Source organism: Poecilia reticulata, chromosome 22 (assembly GCF_904066995.2).
Source record: "Poecilia reticulata chromosome 22, P_reticulata-male-v2, whole genome shotgun sequence".
In the NCBI taxonomy this organism is placed as follows: domain Eukaryota; kingdom Metazoa; phylum Chordata; class Actinopteri; order Cyprinodontiformes; family Poeciliidae; genus Poecilia; species Poecilia reticulata.
In genome coordinates, this window is record NC_088851.1 from 6092922 (window position 1) to 6111900 (window position 18979).

Here is an 18979-nt window from a genome sequence, read left to right on the forward strand (position 1 = left end):
ATTATGTGTTAGTCAAGCTGTTTTTCCCCCCCTTACTATCTCTAAATCACAGTCAAACCCATATTCGACGTGTTTTAAGGAAGACGGTTGTTTTTGGGATTGTTAGATTCTTGTAGTGAGCCCGCTTCTCTACAGGAAATAAACTGCAGGTGGGTTTTTGTTCAGCTCAGTTTCACATGTCATGTGACTCAGTTTCTGGTTTTGCCCGTATCACAGAAACACAAACCGTCATCAGGTTTGGTTGGTGCTGAAATGTTGAAAGTTGTGCTTCTTTTCGGTGGCTGTTGAACACAAAGAGCCTCATCATTCCTTCAGACGTGTTTCATACCAGAACATTTGGAAACATGAAGCACTTTAGTTGCACCGTCACCTGGGCCTTCACACAGACAGCTGTGCTAACTTTATCTTAAATAACATTTCCCAAATTTAGTAACAAAAATGTTTCCACTCTGAAAACCCCCCCCAAAAAATAGGTGATCCAACTATTAATAAAATAAGTTAATTTGTAACAAGTAATCAAATTATGTTTACCCAAGTAAATAATGTAAAGTTGTCATGTTAGGCAAATCAAGTAACTAATGGAAGTTGAACGAACTGAATTTGATTATATGTAACAAATTAACTCATGTTTTTTTTAGGTTGGAGCTCTATTCTTTTTTTCCAGACATGTGGATTACCTGACGTCATAACACCCACGTTCATTCAGAAAGACACTGTGAGCCTAACAATGAATTGAAAAAAACATTTCAAAATATATTTTCAATATTTGTGTTGGTGTGACCCTTTAAAACCAGCAGTCTGACTGATAGAAATGGTTCTTGAGGTCCCCCTAGTGGCTGGATTTGTGATTTACATTGACCCGTCTGTGTCCGTTGACATTTTATTGCGTGTGTGTGTGTGTGCGTGTGTGTGTGTGTGTGTGTGTGTGTGTGTGTGTGTGTGTGTGCGTGGGTGTGTGTGTGTGTGTGTGTGTGTGTGTGTGTGTGTGTGTGTGTGTGTGTGTGTGTGTGTGTGCGTGTGTGTGTGTGCGTGTGCGTGTGCACATGTGTGTGTGTGTTGGGGGGTGGTGGGGTGTGTGTGTTTATGTACTTTTTGGATAAGTGCGGCTTTGTTTATGAAAACACAATAAGTTGAATAGAGCGATCTTTGTTCTCACTGCATTTTTTTTATTTCCACTCAAAATTGGGAATTTTTGAACGCACAATGTTTTTACAAGTGTTATATTATTACAACGTGTCGAAGTACCTTAAAAATGTGACACTAAGTTGTTTCTAAAAGGTAAAGAAATCTTTTTCTGCTGTCCAAATCTTGGATATGATAACAAAACCTTTTTTCTAACAATGCACAGAAATATGAACAAATATATTTTTGCATTACTGGGATGGAAATAAAATGAACTTTTATCATCCCCCCCCCCCCCTTTTTTTAGAATGGAAACTTTTACTGCTATAGATCAGACATTTTAAGTAAATCATGAATATTTTCCAGAGACAGCGAGTACTGAAGTTCATAATGGCATTTCTAATTATTAATATTTACAACTTTTTGAAGTTGACATGTGGTGGTTGCAGGGGCGGATCTACTGAGGTGGCATGAGGTGGCAGTTGCCACCCCAAATGAGAGCCTTGCCACCCCTGTTGCCACCCCAAATAGTTATGGGAAATCGGACATTAAGCGCACGAATCTCTTTTTTCCGACAACATTGAATGCAACACAACGTAACCTGACACCTACTGCTGAGTAGCGCGAGGCAGCAGCATTGATGGATATATTACTGGACTGGACATTACATAACTTATCGTGCGCCACACATGCACCATTGCTGTCCATTGAGTCAACATTATGGGTGGTCAGAAAATACCACAGTCACACAAAGAATCAGAAAAATGGACGCAATATTTAGCGGTTAATTCAACTCTATGAATTGGATAACAAGGGCTTCAGATTTAACAGGTGAGCAAAAAGTTTTAACTTAAAGAAAACATTGAATAAGGGAGTAGTGGGTCAGTTATGCTAGCCTAACTGTTGCTAGCCTTCTATTGACATTAACATGTGCTGCGCAGTTCGGTGTGTTTTGGTTCCGTTAGCACTGAATCAGGTCACATCAGTAGAGCGGCTGTTTAAATCAGCTAATCAACCACAGCGGTAGTCGGGCGAAAACTTATTAATAATGACAATATAGACATCAAACCTGACGGAATAATGTAACAGACTGAATGTTATGTTTTGGTGTTTTTGCTTCTTTTTTGTGTGGGAAATTTTTTGTTTTTTGGTGTTGATTCCCCTGATCGGTAATCTCTGCTCCATCTGCTCGGTGAGCTGTTGTCTGTCGGTTGCCATGGCAACGGGTTCGCGTAAAGCCGACACACACAGCGAGGAAAGCCAGAATAGAAGTGGTGTTTGGTTCTTCACCTGTTTATCAGCTTTATTGTGCCTTTATTGTGGCGCACTGTCTGCAGCCACTGCAATTCCTAAAAGTTAAACAAGCGACAAAAAACTGAACTAATCATCAAACTATGGCTCCTACAGCATATTTAAAATAAAACGATTGACCAATATAAGATACATTTGATCCTTCTTGCATATTGACAGAACTAACAGAAACAGAAACAAAATACAAATGATGGACACCAGGAAGTGATGGACTGCCATCTGAGTGGTACAAATCCTTTAGTGAAGATTTTCTACCATTACTAGAAAAATCATTTAATTATACATTGGAACATGCAGTGCTGCCGCCATCTTGGAGAGAAGCGATTATAACAGTCATTCCAAAAAAGAGGAGGAGTGAAACATGCTCTGATTATAGACCTATATCTATTCTAAACATGGATTATAAAATTTATACCTCTATTTTAGCAAAACGATTTGAGCAATTCATTGGAGATATCATAGACGAGGACCAAACAGGATTTATTAAAGGTCGCCAAACGCGAGATAACATCAGGAGGGCACTTCACATAATAGATCATACTCAAAATAAAAAAATAACAGCTATCTTAATTGGTCTCGATGCAGAGAAAGCTTTTGACAGCGTGGGCTGGAACTTCTTATATAAAGCACTCGAAAAATTTGGTTTTAATGAAAAAGCTGTACAGTGTGTGAGGACTTTATACCAATCACCAGTGGCCAGAATCAAGATTAATGGAAATCTAACTGACAATATAAAACTAGAACGTTCTACACGTCAGGGTTGCTGTTTATCACCAACTTTATTTGCAATTTATATTGAACCACTCGCACAACATATAAGACAACATAAGGATCTTAAGGGTATTGATATACATAATGAGTCCCATACAATAGGTTTGTTTGCAGATGATGTAATTTGCTATTTATCAGACCCTGAAAACTCGCTGCCTTGTCTAATCAACCAGTTAGAGATATTTGGCTTTTATTCAGGATACAAATTAAATTTGAAAAAGACACAGGTTTTGACATTTGGTTATACTCCATCTGAAATGATACGTAGAAAATATAACTTAAATTGGAGCTCTACTATGATGACATACCTAGGAGTACAATTAACGAAAGACAGAGGTGATCTATATAAAGCTAACTTTACTAAAGTGGATCAAGAAATTAGGAAGGACATTAGAAGGTGGGATGTCCTAACACTAGACTTCAGCTCCAGAATTGAAGCGATAAAAATGAACGTGTCACCAAGGTTATTGTACCTCTTCTTGGCATTACCTATAGAAATCCCGGATAGACAGTTTAAAACATGGAACCAGATTATATCTAGATTCATATGGAACGCTAAAAAACCCAGAATAAAATTTGAAATTTTACAAATACCAAAAGAGAAAGGAGGTATGGCATTACCCGACTTTAGAAAATATTACCACGCTGCCCAAATAGCTCCCATAATAAATATAAGCGCCAAAAATTATGAAGCGAAATGGAAAAATATTGAACAAAAAGTCAATGGAAGAGAATTGCGAAGTATTATTGGAGATATTGAGACCATTAAGAATATACTTAAGAATGTTAATGCTATTACTAGGTTTTCACTGGGTAAATGGTTATATATAATCCGAAAATACAAATTAGAGAAACAATTATGTTTGATCCAGTGGCCAGCCTACAATAAATATTTTATTCAGGACCCACAATTTAAACAATGGCTAGAAAGAGACTTAACAGCATTATGCGTTGTCCTTAAAGATGGACACTTTAAAAGTTTCCATGAACTACAGCAAGAGTTTGCTCTAAGAACTCAAGATCATTTTAGATACTTACAATTAAGGGACTTTTATAACAAAGAAATAAAACAAAAAATAGACCCAAATGAAAATGGGATTGTCAAAATGCTGATAGAGACCTATAAGGGTAAAAACATAGAATAGTGTCTTTACTCTATAAATATTTGTTAGAAAATAGAGGCACTAATACATTGAATATTAAAACAAAATGGGAGAAGGAATTTGGTATTCAGCTAACTGAAGATGGCTGGCTGAATATTTGGAAGACTCAAATTACAACATCCTCTTCCAGAATTTGGAGAGAACATTGTTGGAAAAATATAATTAGATTTTTTAGAACACCTCAAATTACTAGTAAATTCAAATCTAGAGACCAACCATGTTGGAGAGATTGTGGAGCTCTTAATGTTAATCACACGCATATTTTCTGGCTTTGCCCTAGAATTACACAGTTCTGGAACAAAATACACAATAAGATTGTAACGATTTTGGGTTACTCAATACCCAAGTCTGGCCTGGTCTTATATCTTGGTTATTTGGACAATGCTGTACTTAATTATGATTGTTATTTGTTAAAAATTCTGTTGGTGGCAGCCAAAAAGGTCATAACCAGGAAGTGGTGCAAACCTGAACCTCCTACCACAAAGGAATGGATACAGACTGTGAACTCATTATTTGAGATGGAGATTCTAACATATAGACTGAGGACACAGGAACAGCAATGCATGGACAAATGGGAAAAATGGACAAACTTCACATCGAGACAGGACTAATTTTGGATAGGAATGGTCCCCTTCTGTTTTTGTTTTGAGTTACAAAAATGAGTCCCCCCTGATGTGATTTTTGTTTTTATTCTGTATTTTTTGTTTCTTATATTTTCTATTCTCTCTATTGTTTTATAATTTCTATTGTTTGATCTTTTTTTTTGATTGTGTTCTAATAACATTAACAAAAATAAAAATAAAGTTATAAAAAAAAAATACAAATGATGGCGCTACAAATATTTTTGTGACAGATTTCTGCTCGTCCTGTATTGGGATAAAATGGTTTTCTGGACATAACTCAATGAATCACATAGTCACTAAAAGGCACTGTCCAATCCAGTAATGCATATCAATTAGCAGGAGTATGAAAGACATAAAAATAATTAACTATACTATATTAAGAAATTATATTTAATCCTCAGTGCTACATGAATGCAAGTTAAAACATTTTGCAACTAGTAAATCAAGTAAATTAAGTCCAATGTTAGGTCTGTGTAAGCTAAACGTGAGAGTGAGACGTCATATACAGGGGTGAAAGTAAGGGGGTACGGCAGGGTACTGCGTACCCCTAAAAGATTTAGCGGGGGTACGCAGTACCTGCAAGGGAGAGGAGCGGCTGTCTGCTGTAAAACAATCAATGGATTCACCGTGCAGCCGTGAGTTCACCCACTAATTAACCGTGACTGATTAGTTTTTCAAGAACAATCTAAAACACAACTTAATCAGTTAATAAATAACTTTTTTTCTCATTTCATATTGTTTCTGAACTGTTTGTGCTTTGCTAGAGCAGCGGCGCGATATGTCGATCGCAAAAGGTTTTGAGTCGATCTCGGCATTAGGTGACAAACTGAACGCCGCCAAGAGGCTGAGAGCAGCACGTCCTCCTATGGCTCGCTTAAAACGTTCGTAACTTTATTAAAGAACAACAACAACTAAGTCAGCAAAACGTGTTCAAATTAATGACACAACAAAAATAATAATCTCAGCAATTATTGTTTCAACAAGGTGTTGTGCAATTCTGTGCATTTCGGTTCCATTATCAAAATAAATAGTAGAGCAGGAGTTTAAGATTAACTAGTCAATCACTGCTGTGTTCATGAGAGGCTTATTAATGATCGCAAAATAAATATCAAGCCTGCAAACCTGATATTGTAACGGACTAAATGTTATATTTTTAACGTAATCTCTGTTTGATGCGGTCGAGCTCAGAGTCTGAGAGGCTTGTCCTTTATCAAACAATTTAGTTTTTTGCTTCTTATTTAGTGGAAATATTGATGTTGATGAGATTTTCTCCAAAATAATAACCTTTTTCAACCTTTGTAGCTCCACTGTTGAAAATGAGGCTCTAACATTCACAAATGACATTGAAATAAAATCCAGTCCAACATCTGATTTGAGGTGATTCCTCTGGAACCTGTTGGAGGAAAAATATCCCAACTTCAGAAGATGAGCTTTAACCTAACAGAGCTCTGTGGTTCCTCCTATCAGTACGAGAGTCAGGGTGAGGAGGCGCCATGTTAGGAAGAGAAGTGGAAGCTGCAGGATCTTCAGAACAAACAGGTCATGATGCTGGGCTACTGATTATCCCTCTGTCTGGACACAGGATCAATAGAACTGGTTTAAAAGATAAATGATTGGTTATATGCCAGACATGGAAAACTAGGATCACTCCATGCCATGATGTTCAGGATTTAGGTCTCATGGAATCTCAAGGTGTCAACATTGCAGCCAGTGGGCTGAAGGACATACAGCTTTATTTTGTAGCAGATCAAGAGCTACCAGCTTTTATTGCTTCGCAAAAAAATTATCAGGACAGAAACTCCAAAGCACATAGAAGTAATATGTATGTATATATATTTCACCCCTGTGTATATATATATATATGTGGTGTGTGTGTGTGTGTGTGTGTGTGTGTGTGTGTGTGTGTGTGTGTGTGTGTGTGTGTGTGTGTGTGTGTGTGTGTGTGTGTGTGTGTGTGTGTGTGTATACACACACATACTGACATATGCTGCCACCCCTGAAAATATCCCTGCCACCCTCTTGCCATCCCATAAATATTTTTCTCGATCCGCCCCTGGGTGGTTGTAACATAACAGAAGATGTTTCACCCAGTGAACCTCAACATGAGGAAAAAACAACCAGGAGGTCAGTGTAATAATGATTAAATATAGTTCAATATATGACAGAACTTTAAAGTTACAGAGTCTAACAAAATATATGGTACTAATTTCATTAACGTTACATAAAACCGGGATCCGGTTACATTTTAACATTATTTTAAACATCTGTGTGTCTTACAGAATAATGTGGCTACAAATGCTGTATAAATCAGATCTTTCCACTAAGAATAATAATGAAAAAAAAAACATCTAAAATGTTTTAAAAATGTTCTTTTAAGGATCATGATTATTTCAGATGGCATTCGTCTAGAGCTGTACATTTCTTTTTCTGAGATTTTAATCAAAAGGATAAATTAAATTTGAGGTGTGGTGTAGCTAACACACAAAATATATATTTTAAGAATCTTTTCTTTATTATTATGTTGGCAGGCTGGAACAGTTTCTGCTGGAGAAGGAATAATCTGATGCTCAGGTGAAAGTGTTGAATCCGCCGCTGTTATGCAGCGGGATTCCCTCCGCTCCTCTGAACTCCTCCGCAATGTCGTCGAACGTGCGACCTTTGGTCTCCGGGAGGCGGAGCCACGTGACGGCGAAGGCGAGCAGAGCCACAGCCGTGAAAATCAAGTAGACGTAGGCCCCGCAGATTTTCTGTAAGAGATTTGGAGGGATACAAATAAAAAAAAAGGGAGAGAAACAAAACTACCATATTTATTGCTTTCCATGTTACGCTTAAAAAAACCTGATGGGTCTCTCGTGATTTAAACTTGATGCTATAAAACCAAAAAGGCCGTAAAAAACGGATCTCTGTTGGCTTACGCTTTCCCTCCACAGCTGACAATTCAATCACTCGGTCAATGATCTCAGCCTCGCTTCGAGCTTTTAGAGAGAGATTTATGCGTCTTAAACAACAACTGTACATAATTTATTTCCATTTCACGTCGAGTACGCATGTCTGGCATAAAGCAGGCTGGGGATTTTTACGGTCTGTGTTTAAAAGCAACGTCTCCGAGGCGCTAGGCGACCAACAAAAACAAGACGTTCGCCTCCCACAAAGCTTCCTCAGAAGTCCGACCGCGTAAACTCACCAGCAGCGGAGGGAAGAGGAGGGCGAGGACGAACTTCCCTCCCCAGTTGACCATGCTGGTGAGAGCCATGGCGATCGGTCTACCGGGCTGGTCGAACAGTTCGGCGGCGATGAACCAGGAGATGGGGCCGGGGCCCAGCTCGTAGGCCGAGACCACGCAGAACACCAGCAGGACCTGCAGGCTCCGCAGCTCTGGGACCAGGTGCTGCAGAGAGGGAGTAACAGTCACTCTTACGCCTCAGGTGTGGCGTTTTGCCCCAAGGTCAAGGAAAGTTTGATTGGTTAGGTACAGAGATGAGGATGTTGACGTCCATCAGGACAATCTGAGGTTCTAGTTGTAACAATGACATCAGCGGATGTCAAACCAGGACAGCAACTCAACGTCGTTGTTGATGATAAATCCAGACCGCAGCAAATGTTTTTCCAGGCTAGCTGGTCAGCCTTAAATGACCCAGACTACTTTCATCATTTGGAAAGTAGTTGGTTCCCAGGCTAAAGCTAATGGCTAGTTCAGAAGAGCCTGTTTGTCAAAGTCTGTTGATTTAATCGGCTAACCAAAATCTGTCCTTAAACAACTCTAGACCCAAAGACTGATTGAAGTAAAATGATAGCCATACAAATAGATCTATTGACGTCCAGTGTTTGGAAAGAAAGGATTAAAAAGAAGAAGAAACAAGAAAACATAAGTTTTTCACTGCTTGCTTTTAAAGACACATTTCCAACGAGCATGAAAACGACCAAACTATGATGGACTTACCAGAACAGAGTCCACTATGGTCATAAGGAAATTACAAACTCCTATGGAGAGGAAACCAGTCAGCAACAGCTTCCTCCTCCCGGCCCGCTCCATCAAGATGAACTGGGGATAAATAATGAGACGGAGGAAAAAACGGCCAATGAATTTGGTTTGCATCAAAATGTCCATGAAAATTTGGTTGGCTCAGATCTCACATTAGTTCTGAGAATTTATTATTAGTTTTACAAAGCAAGATTCTATTTGTGTATTGTGGGATATGTTTGTAAAGATGAAAAACAATTAGTGCGTTAAGATGGATTGTATGTTATTAACTGGCTAAACACCACCACACTGAATGAGCTCTGCTGTGCAGCATCACTTTGGCTTGGCTCCACCCAGTAGTTTGCTCTGCAGTGTAGAAATGACCTTATAATGTTGTCCTCACCCAAATCTACACCAGTTTTTTATCCCTGATCCCAGTGTCCTTACATTAGATTCCTGATTTGTAAATAAAAAGCAGTAAGAACGACATTTCCTGGAAGCAACACGTCGGCTTTATCCCGACCTCTGATGCAGCTGCTGTGTTTTCTGCTGTAGTTCAAATGAATTGGAGATGATTTGTACTCACTGCAACCAAAGTGAAGATGACATTGACAACTCCCACACCTAGAGTCAGATATTTGGCCCCATCGAACTTGGCCTGGAACATTTTAGTGGAGTAGTTGATAATCTGGAATAAAAGAGTAGAATTACTGGGAAATGTGTTTCTTTAAGATGGGTTAATGAAATCATGCATTGCCTTGTTTATTTGCAAATCCAGTAAAAGTAATGTCTTTAAGTTTTTAGGAAGTTTTTTTTTTTGCCTACTGCATTGAATCCAGAAAGCTGGCTGCCTAAGTTGACGAGGAGAACGATGAGGATCGGCTGCCTGTAGCTCCGTTTCTGGAGGAAATCCCGGACGGTGAAGCGGGTCAGGATGTGTGCAGCCTCGTCCTTCATCTCCTCCAGCTCACTGGACACTTTGTCAGCGTGGCCTCGCAGTTTCAACAGGGCTGCAGGTTGAAAACAACAACGATGTGTTTTCATAGAGCTGGTGGAATTTGTGTGTTTTACATGCATTTTGTTTCTCGATGGCTAAAGTTTGTCCTGTCAACACAACCTAGTTGCCTATCAGCATTTTTTAAGCCGTATGCGTTCATGTACTAAGACATACAAAAGATTTCTTTCTAGGTGCTGAAATTGGATAAATGCAACCCAAACAGCTAAACATCTCATCGTCATCCTCTAATATGACTCCATTAAAAATATTCTTGGCTCGCCTGAAGAGGCGGTGAGAGGAAAAGCTAAACCACCAGATGACTGAGTTGCTTGTAAATCCATTTTGGGTCGCAACCGAGTTACGTTTTTCATCTTTCACTTTTTCATAGAGTTGCTTCATTTTGTCCACGTTTGTGGCCATCCATTTTCACACCCAATTTTAGTTTAATTAAAACTGGAATATTATGGGTTATTAGTAACTAAGATCATCTCAGGCAAACTGCTGTAGATTTGTAGATACAAAAACTATCTTTATTTGTTCTGTCTTTTTCTAACAGTCTGTTGTGGTGACTGACTGATAGCTGGGTTTTAAAATCTCTTTTTCACAGTTTGAGATCATCTTGAACTTGCATTGAGTTGTGCTGTAAACCTATAAAGGTTGGTGACTGATTAAATTGTTCCCAGAGTTGAATGATGAACCTTGAAATGTTTTGAAATGGTTCAAGATCAATGACCAGCAGCACTGGCTATTGGCTTTTTTGAAACTGTACTTCAGTAATTTATATAAATTTCCTTCCAACGCAGGAATCAAATTGAACTTGTGATTTTTCCACATTTCAAAACACTGACTTTATCGACCTTGTATGTAATTTGGCGTCATTGTACTGTTGGTTGACCAAAATGTTCAGCTTGTCAAACAAAATACTGAATCGTAAAAGGTGTTTAAACTCTTTTTTTTTGTGACAATTGTAGATTCTGGGTTGACTTCATCTCCTGTGATTTCCTAATTGAGGCTATTGAAGTAGAAACCCACCGGTTTCTGCTTTCCTCTCCTCTCCCTGGTTCATTAGGAGGTAGCGAGGGCTTTCTGGGCAGAAAGGCAGAACCAGATACTGCGTCAGGGCCGGGATGAGAGACAGGGACAGCATCATCGCCCAGTTGCTCTTTGTGCCCAGCGTTGTTTCCAGACCAGCCACCTGTAGCAAACGGTAAATACATTATTCTACACCCTTCATAGTTTGTAAGACGTTCACGAACGAGCTAAGCTATCCAAACCAAAGATCACCGGCACCGTCCTTACCATCCCTATCAGGATGCCAGAGGCTAATGACACTTGGTTGAGTGTGGCAAAGGCTCCTCTCAGATTGGTAGGGGACACTTCCTGGATGTAGAGTTGGTTTAGACTCATCACAAGACCGCAGAACAGGCCAAACACCAGCCGTCCCAGGATTAGAACCTCGAACGACCCGCTGGCTTTAGAGGCAAACATAACACACGCCGCTGCCACTGACAGACAGTTGGCGATCAGGATGGAATTTCGTCTTCACAGGGAGAGCAAAAACAAACGCTTGTCAGTAGATTGTAGAAGCTCTGCTGTTGAGTTCCGTTTCGCTTATTTTCTTGATTCTCACCTGCCGTATGAATCCGCCAGGTGTTTAACCCCCAGAGATCCCAGCAACGCTCCAAAGTCCTTGATGCTGACGGAAAGCGACCACAGCAGGGTCAGGCTGTGATCCGTCATCGACTGGTTGTGTCTGGCTCTCCATGTGCTGTTGAAGAACTCTTCGATGATCTGAAGACCAGCGATAAAAGGAAAAGACGGGAAAACTTGGACCATGTAACCCAATGCCGATGTGCGAATGAATCACGAGAAGTGCTGCAGTTGAACGTCCCATATGAAGACAGTCTGTGGTGTTGGTGTACGTTCAGCAGTGTGAAACTCTGCTGACTGTGGGAAACACCTTCAGGGCCCGAGCCACTGAGGTTTAGGCAGCTGCTAACTTCACAAGGCTGTGTGATATTTGTTTAACAGTTTGCCTGCTGTCTGGCTTCTCTGAAGTATTCCCAAGACTTGGCTGACCGTTTGGGTTGCTTTTGGACTCATCGCTTTTTTTCATGGAGTGGCATTTGATTTGTTGTCTACTTAATTTATTCCATATTTTGTAATTATAAAGGGACAGAAGACAAAGAAAAACAGGACATGGAGATGTAGCAAGTCTGTATCATAACTATGTTCACTATTTGACAATGTAGAGAGATTGTTGGCTCGTCTATTTGGCAAACCTTAAAGACATTACATTCTCTACCACCTTGTTCTGTGTTTTTGATGTTTTTCTTCATGAACTGGCCTTATTTGTGGGGATGAAGCAATTATGACTTGGTAAAGTAGACACCTGGGATGTGCAGCGGGTTACAAAAACCCAAAATCTAACTTATAGATAACTTTTCAGCAAAAAATAGGAGCTTGTTTTAAGTAAAAAATTGTTTTATATTAATGAAAAATTACTCATTTGATTAGCAGATTATTTTGAAAAATATAAGTATTATAAGTGAAAGTGGCAGATAATGTAAATTGAACTTTTAAAGTGTAAAATTTCAATCCATTGTGAAACATTTAAATAATGTGTTATATAATTTGAAATCAGGACAAAAGCTTGATTTCATTATAAAAAAAAATATTTTTTTCTTTCTGGTTCTGCAGTTATCGCTCACCCCTGGTTTCACTTGTGACCATTTAGTGAAATTACATGGATGCTAATGGACAGATGCTGTCATCTGGCCGTCCTCTTACCCTGGCCGGAGCGTTGACGTTGCCAGTGTGGTAGCCGATCTGCAGGGGGCCGAGCACGGCTCCCAGGATGGAGGCCAGGAGTGTTGCTGTCAGATGTCTCTGAAACAACAAGCCGGGCATTTTCACAAATATTTCACCTCAACTTCTTTAAAAATGTGACCAGAAAATAATAAAACAACTGTAGCTTGTAACTACAATTTGTTACTGCTCAGAACCAATACTTCTCATTCAAATGGCATGTTGAAGTGAATTTTTGTGTTGATTTGTAAAAAAAAAAAATAAATAAATAAAATAGGAATACCACAACTTAACCTCTTTGGATGCCATCTGTTGGGGTGAGACAGAATATCTCTCCTGGAAAGCAGGAGCATTTATTGTCTAGTTTTCTGAAAGTAAATGAACACAAAAGATTAGCATCAGATTTTATCTATAATTTCTTCTTCTTTGGAAAAACACACACTTTCTTGTAATCCTGGAATTATCATGAACATTTTAAAAGAAGAAGAAATATGACATGTGGTTATCAAAATGTTTTAGTGAGTTTCACACAGAATCACTTGTCAGACTAAATATGTAGTGAAATGTCCGTGTGGCCTGATTTACTTAAGCAAAACTAAAAGAGAAGAAACAATCAGCAATATTTGTAATAAACACGAGATCTAAACGTTACTTATTTTCTGGCTGAGACGTTTTCCGATGTGTGCGGCTGGTACAGAAAGATTTGCTGTCATTACAGTGAAAGGTGATTCTACAACACATCGATTCAGAAGTGTGTGTGTAGAACCACACAAATAAATGGAAACAAATTAAAATAAAACCTCAAATATACATGTTTTATGTAAGGTTATCAGGCAAAGTCATGAAAAAATATACCAACACGACAAGTTTCAAGATGAAAACAAATGTAATGGATTAGAGCAGACACGACAAAAAAAAACTACATTTTTGTGTTTTGAAATTATGTCATCGATGTTACTTTTCATATATGACAACAAATTGTGTCTTTGAGACAGGAATCACAAGGAAAAAGTTTTAAAAAACGAGAATTGTTTTTAAACTTTTGCAAAGTTCAAGTACAAGAAGTCAAAAAAAAGTAACAGATGTTTTTATTGCATTAAAACTCAATGCAATAAAAAACAGCTGTTTCTGTTTTTAACCTGGATTTAGTGACTAAATCCCCTGATGTGTTTCAGTGTTTCAGTATGTTACACACTCTGCCTTTGAGCTGCATCAAAATACAAAAATACAACTCATTGAATGTTAATCATAAAAACAGTGACAGATGCATTTCAATCATCTTAAACCAACTTACCAGAGCAGGGGACTGAAAAATCTCTCGTTTTTTATCCTGTAGCGTTAATTTGTCTGAATCTCCTTAGCACCAAATGCTTGTTTCAGTTAAAATGAGATGAGTTCATAATTCATAGCTGCTTCATAACCGTAATGATCCCTTCTTGTTCCCCTGCGTTTCTGAAATGACAGTGCATTATTCAGGACACACACGTATATTTTGGACCTGCAGGTTTCCCCCTTACACAGTCACACCCAGCCGATGCATTTCTAGCGGACCTGGTAAAACGGTTCCAGTGGGCCTCCTCCGCTCTCCAGCTGACAGAGGATCCGTCTGTACGAATCAAAGCCTGCGGCTGAGTTTGGGACGAGGGAAAAAACAAACTGTTCTGAGGTCAGAGCTGAAAATGAACTTGGAGGACAGAGGAGGCATTTTAGAAGGGGGGAAAAACACTGACATTAGAGTAAGGTGTGTGCGTGTGTGGGTGTGCACGCGCGTGCGTGTGTGTGTGTGGGTGAGGGTGAGGGTGGGTTGGTTGTTGCAGTTTGATGATAATATTGTTAGCTGAGATGGGAATTCTTAGAGAACTTCATGGCTCCACAGGATCGTATCTCTTTCTAAGAATATTGAATGCTGAGGGTTTGATTCAATTAAAAACAGACTTCACACTCCTAGACGGGGAGAGTGATCCAGAGACTGACAAATGTGAAAATTAGCATATTCTTGTAACTCTCATAGATGTCAGTCAAGCACATTGGACATCGATTTGAAGCGCTGAGCTGCAACTTTGTAGCAAAAGTTTAGCAAATCTACTACTGTAAACCTTTAAACTCTCTCGCGGTCTTAAAAGACGGTGCTCCATTGTAGCACGTGAGCTTTTTACCCTGAGCGAGGTCCGGCGGGGTTGTACTGACTCCACGTGCGCTTTTACAAGGTCACGTACTTTTGGGAACTGATGGCCACAGTAGAGTCTTTCTGACAACATGAAGTAAACTGGAACGGTGAAGTGTTTGAGTTAATATGAAGTCTTTTGTGAGCTTTACATCATATCATGATGCTACCTCCTCATCAAAAACATACCTGGAGAGTTGCCTTGTTTCTTTCATGCATGTTTGAAAAATCCTTTAATCTCTCATGGCAACCATTCTGCTGTGCGAAACGCCTGGGTGGACCTAGCTCCGCCTTTCAGGACAAAGCTCCTCCTCTGAGCTGCAGCTTCCATTTCGCAGAGCACAGCTACTCTACAATTCCTCCACTCAGCTCCTTCAGACTAGCAAGCAGCAATTAGCAAACACCTTCTGGAACTGAGCATCTGCTGAGCTCATTATAGGAGCTACTTCTCAGGGAAACTGGTAAAAACTTTGTTAAAGGGTTAATAGAGGAGCCATGTTGTGATGACTTATTGAAGGCAGAGTTTCAGAAAGAGCAGCTGTTTTTAATGACACAGAGACCCAATTTTAATGCATTAAATTGTGAAGTAAAATTTCTTTTCACTCACATTTGATATATGCAGCATTCTTCTAACAACTGGAGTTAACATAGCTACTTGATTGTGCTGTAAAACGGCACCATGTGGCTGGAAGTCAGTGAAAACGACAGGCTCCCTATTTATTTTTCTGATTAAGATGTAAACAACATGTTTTCTTGGCGTTAATATATTTCATACATGTTTTCATGAATGGGTCTTCTCATATTCTTGAAACTTGGACACTTTTAGTCTCATTTAGGAGAGTGAAGGACGTGACATCATTAACCATTTCTGACTTTATTCAAACTCAAAGACATGAGTAGCTTTAACAGGTGAGCCACACAGTTCGAAAACATCAATATTACAATGTTATGACTAAAGGAAATACAGTTCAGAACTTGACACAGGAAAATTTGTTTTGCCTTTTGAAATTCTTTCACTTTGAACTAACTTTTTTACACGCGAGTTCAGCACAGTAATCCACGTTTGGCACAAAACCGGCAGAAGAACGAAAGAGACGATGTACATATACACATCATTTGAGTTTCACATGACAAAAAGAAAGAGAGAAAAGAAGAAGAGTAGTTTGCTTTAGGAGGTTTAATGCACCATCCACCTGCAGGCTCTGATCCTGCAGCTGAGTTCTTAATCAGGGTCTGGATACGCCTGTCTGGAATGTGACCCTTCGAGCCCCCTGACCCCCTGTGACCCCCACCGAGCTCCGACAGCTGGGCAGGTGCTGCCGCCGGGGAGGGTGGGGGGAGGGGGGCACAGAGGGCACCAGACACAAATGGTGAGCAGTGCATAGCTAGCACACCCCCTCTCCCTCCCCCCTCATACTCCCACCTCAGCACAGACTAATGGCTCTCTTCAAATTACCTGTAATGGGGTTCCTGATCTGTTCCTAAGTGTTTCAATGCACCCTAAAGATTAAAAAAAAAAAAACTCAGGAAATTATGAAGCAATTTTGCTCATCACCACAAGAACATCTGGAGAGTCGGTGAACGTTGCGTTTAATTAAAACTAAATTCTAAACAGATGAGCTGAAACGCACTTCTAGTTTTATGTTACACTTCTGGTGTAACATAAAACCTTGTGTTTTTATACACGCCGTTTGCCGAGTTATTTTTATAGTTGCCATGTCATTTTTTTTTTTCTTTTTTAAATTCCCAATTAGGTTATTGAGGCTTGTCCGGTCACACATGCTTTGCTAAAGTATTCATGAGTCATTTTGCAGCTTTACAGCCTAACATTTGCATGGCGCCTCACTGTGAAGTGAATGGTTTTTTTTCTTCTTTTTTTTATCTTTACTGAAGAAAAACTGGAAAGTGTGGCACACTTCACTATTCAGCTCCTTTGACTTCAGATTTTTGTTCAATTTGATTTTTTATTTCAATACCAGTTATTGAGAGTATATTCTAACCTGTTTTATACATCTAAAGAGTTGGGACTTTTCTTTCTTGGTAGTGACAAACATGTATTTAACATTTTATATGCATTAGCACTTATAGCAACGGCTAATTTGCAACGACCGTCCCCAGACGTCATGATGCTCGATGTCTGAGGTTTTTTGACTGGTTTTCCTCTAGAATTTTTGTGGATTTAACTCGATTTGTTTGAGCATCGACTCTGATCAGTTTCCTTGTCCCTGCTGATGCTACATGATGCTGCCTCCACCGTGTTTCACTGTGGATATGCAGCAATACAGGTGATGTTTTGCTTTCCATCATGTACAGCCTGTCATAAGCAGGTCAAAAATGTTGTTTTGGTCTCGTTGGATCACCGTTGTCTTGTCAACAGAGTCTCTTTTTGGCAGCGTTTCTTGCCAAATCTCTCCAATGGTTGTTCCATACGCTACATTTTAAGGATTAAAAAAGTTGTCAAAGCTTCAAATATTGTTCTGTAACCTTACGCTGCTTTTAAAAACATTCTTCATCCCAGTTCACACTCATCAGGTTTGTATTTGTCATGAGAACTTGAAGACTCTTTGCCAGTTTTTTCCACTTCAAAATCCAGCACTACTTAGTGCAGGTCTGTTCCATAATATCTCAATAAACTACATTAAAGTTTGTGGTGGCGAAGTGAAAAAAAGTGAAAAGTTTCTCAGGTTACAGCAAGTAGAGCAAACGGCATACAGCAAAATCTGCCACAATAAGCTATTAAACACGTGACAGATTAAACTGAGCTTGATCATTTTTACTCATGATTCATAATATGTAATTTTGATAATCATAATCCATTATATTTTTTGGTTTTATTTGTTGTTTTTTTAATTATTTCCGTTTAATTTCTTGTTTTTGGTTCTTCAGATATTTAAAATATCTCCCAGTTCCAGTGTTAAGTGTTCTTTACAAAATTCAATTTATTGGTGTGCTGGCATGATTTTACTGTTATCAGTATAATAAACCATTTATTACCTGAAAATGGTCTCTTGACGACAATAATATCATTTGTCAAAATAATTATTTGCACAATTTATCACCCGGCAAACTTTGTTATTATGACAGGCCAACATACAACTTCTGTATCGATGCGTACACGGTGTGTATCGATGCGTACACGGTGTGTATCGATGCGTACACGGTGTGTATCGATGCGTACACGGTGTGTATCGATAAGTACACGGTGCGTATCGATAAGTACATGGTATGTATCGATGCGGTACACGGTGTGTATCAATGCGTACACGGTGTGTATCGATAAGTACACGGTGCGTATCGATAAGTACATGGTATGTATCGATGCGGTACACGGTGTGTATCGATAAGTACATGGTATGTATCGATGCGGTACACGGTGTGTATCGATGTGTACAGGGTGTGTATCGATGCGTGCACGGTGTGTATCGATGCGTACAGGGTGTGTATCAATGCGTACACGGTGTGTTTGACGTTTGCTGTTGTTGTTTTAGCAAACAGGTTTTTGCTCCAAAACCTGCTGATGTGACACGGTCAGTGTGTGTGAGCCATCATGCTGACCTGCACTGCCAATACATCACTATTGATGCTCCAAATTCACCAGTCAGCTCTGAAGGCCCTCCACAACCTGCCTACCCTCAACCCAAACGGTAACGAATAAGAACACACAGCCCCAGCCCGACACACACAGATCCTAAAGCAGCTGCGTCATTATAAAGCTCTTTTGAACTTCACACTAGAAGTCAAATGCCACATGTGTTAGAGCAAGACAGATGTACTGCAGCTGCCTCCTGGCTCTGGTTTCATCTACGATCCCTCCACCCACACACACACACACACACACACACACACTGGCCCTCTTCAGCAACCTCAGCTCCATCACGCACAGACAACATCCGCACCTTTGAAGTCTCATCACTAAATCAGATGAACAAACAATCTGGTCAAAAAGAAAAAAAAACAACTTGTTTTTTTGCAATGAGTCGTTAGGGGCTTTCTATGTTTATCATCATATTGCACCAATTAATTTAAACTAAATCATAAGAGTCTGGGTTATTCATTCAT

At 39.4% G+C, this 18979-nt stretch overlaps 1 protein-coding gene across 2 annotated transcripts; it reads right to left on the reverse strand.

The window, feature by feature from the left end:
* Window positions 1–7124: 7124 nt before the first annotated feature.
* slc2a1c (solute carrier family 2 member 1c) lies at window positions 7125–13124 on the reverse strand. 2 transcript variants are annotated; one of them, XM_008398885.2, is made up of 10 exons: window positions 13040–13124; window positions 12739–12837; window positions 11579–11739; window positions 11248–11488; window positions 10981–11143; window positions 9777–9961; window positions 9538–9639; window positions 8931–9032; window positions 8175–8378; window positions 7125–7737 (listed from the first exon to the last, which is right to left on the reverse strand). In XM_008398885.2, exons 3-10 carry the CDS (start codon window positions 11686–11688, stop codon window positions 7558–7560), a joined length of 1287 nt encoding a protein of 428 aa, XP_008397107.2. In that variant the 5' UTR covers window positions 11689–11739; window positions 12739–12837; window positions 13040–13124; the 3' UTR covers window positions 7125–7557. The 2 variants fall into 2 exon arrangements, with proteins under 2 accessions (XP_008397107.2, XP_017157878.2); XM_017302389.2 differs by lacking the exon at window positions 13040–13124 and having other exon boundaries at window positions 12739–13026.
* Between the last annotated feature and the right edge of the window lie 5855 nt (window positions 13125–18979).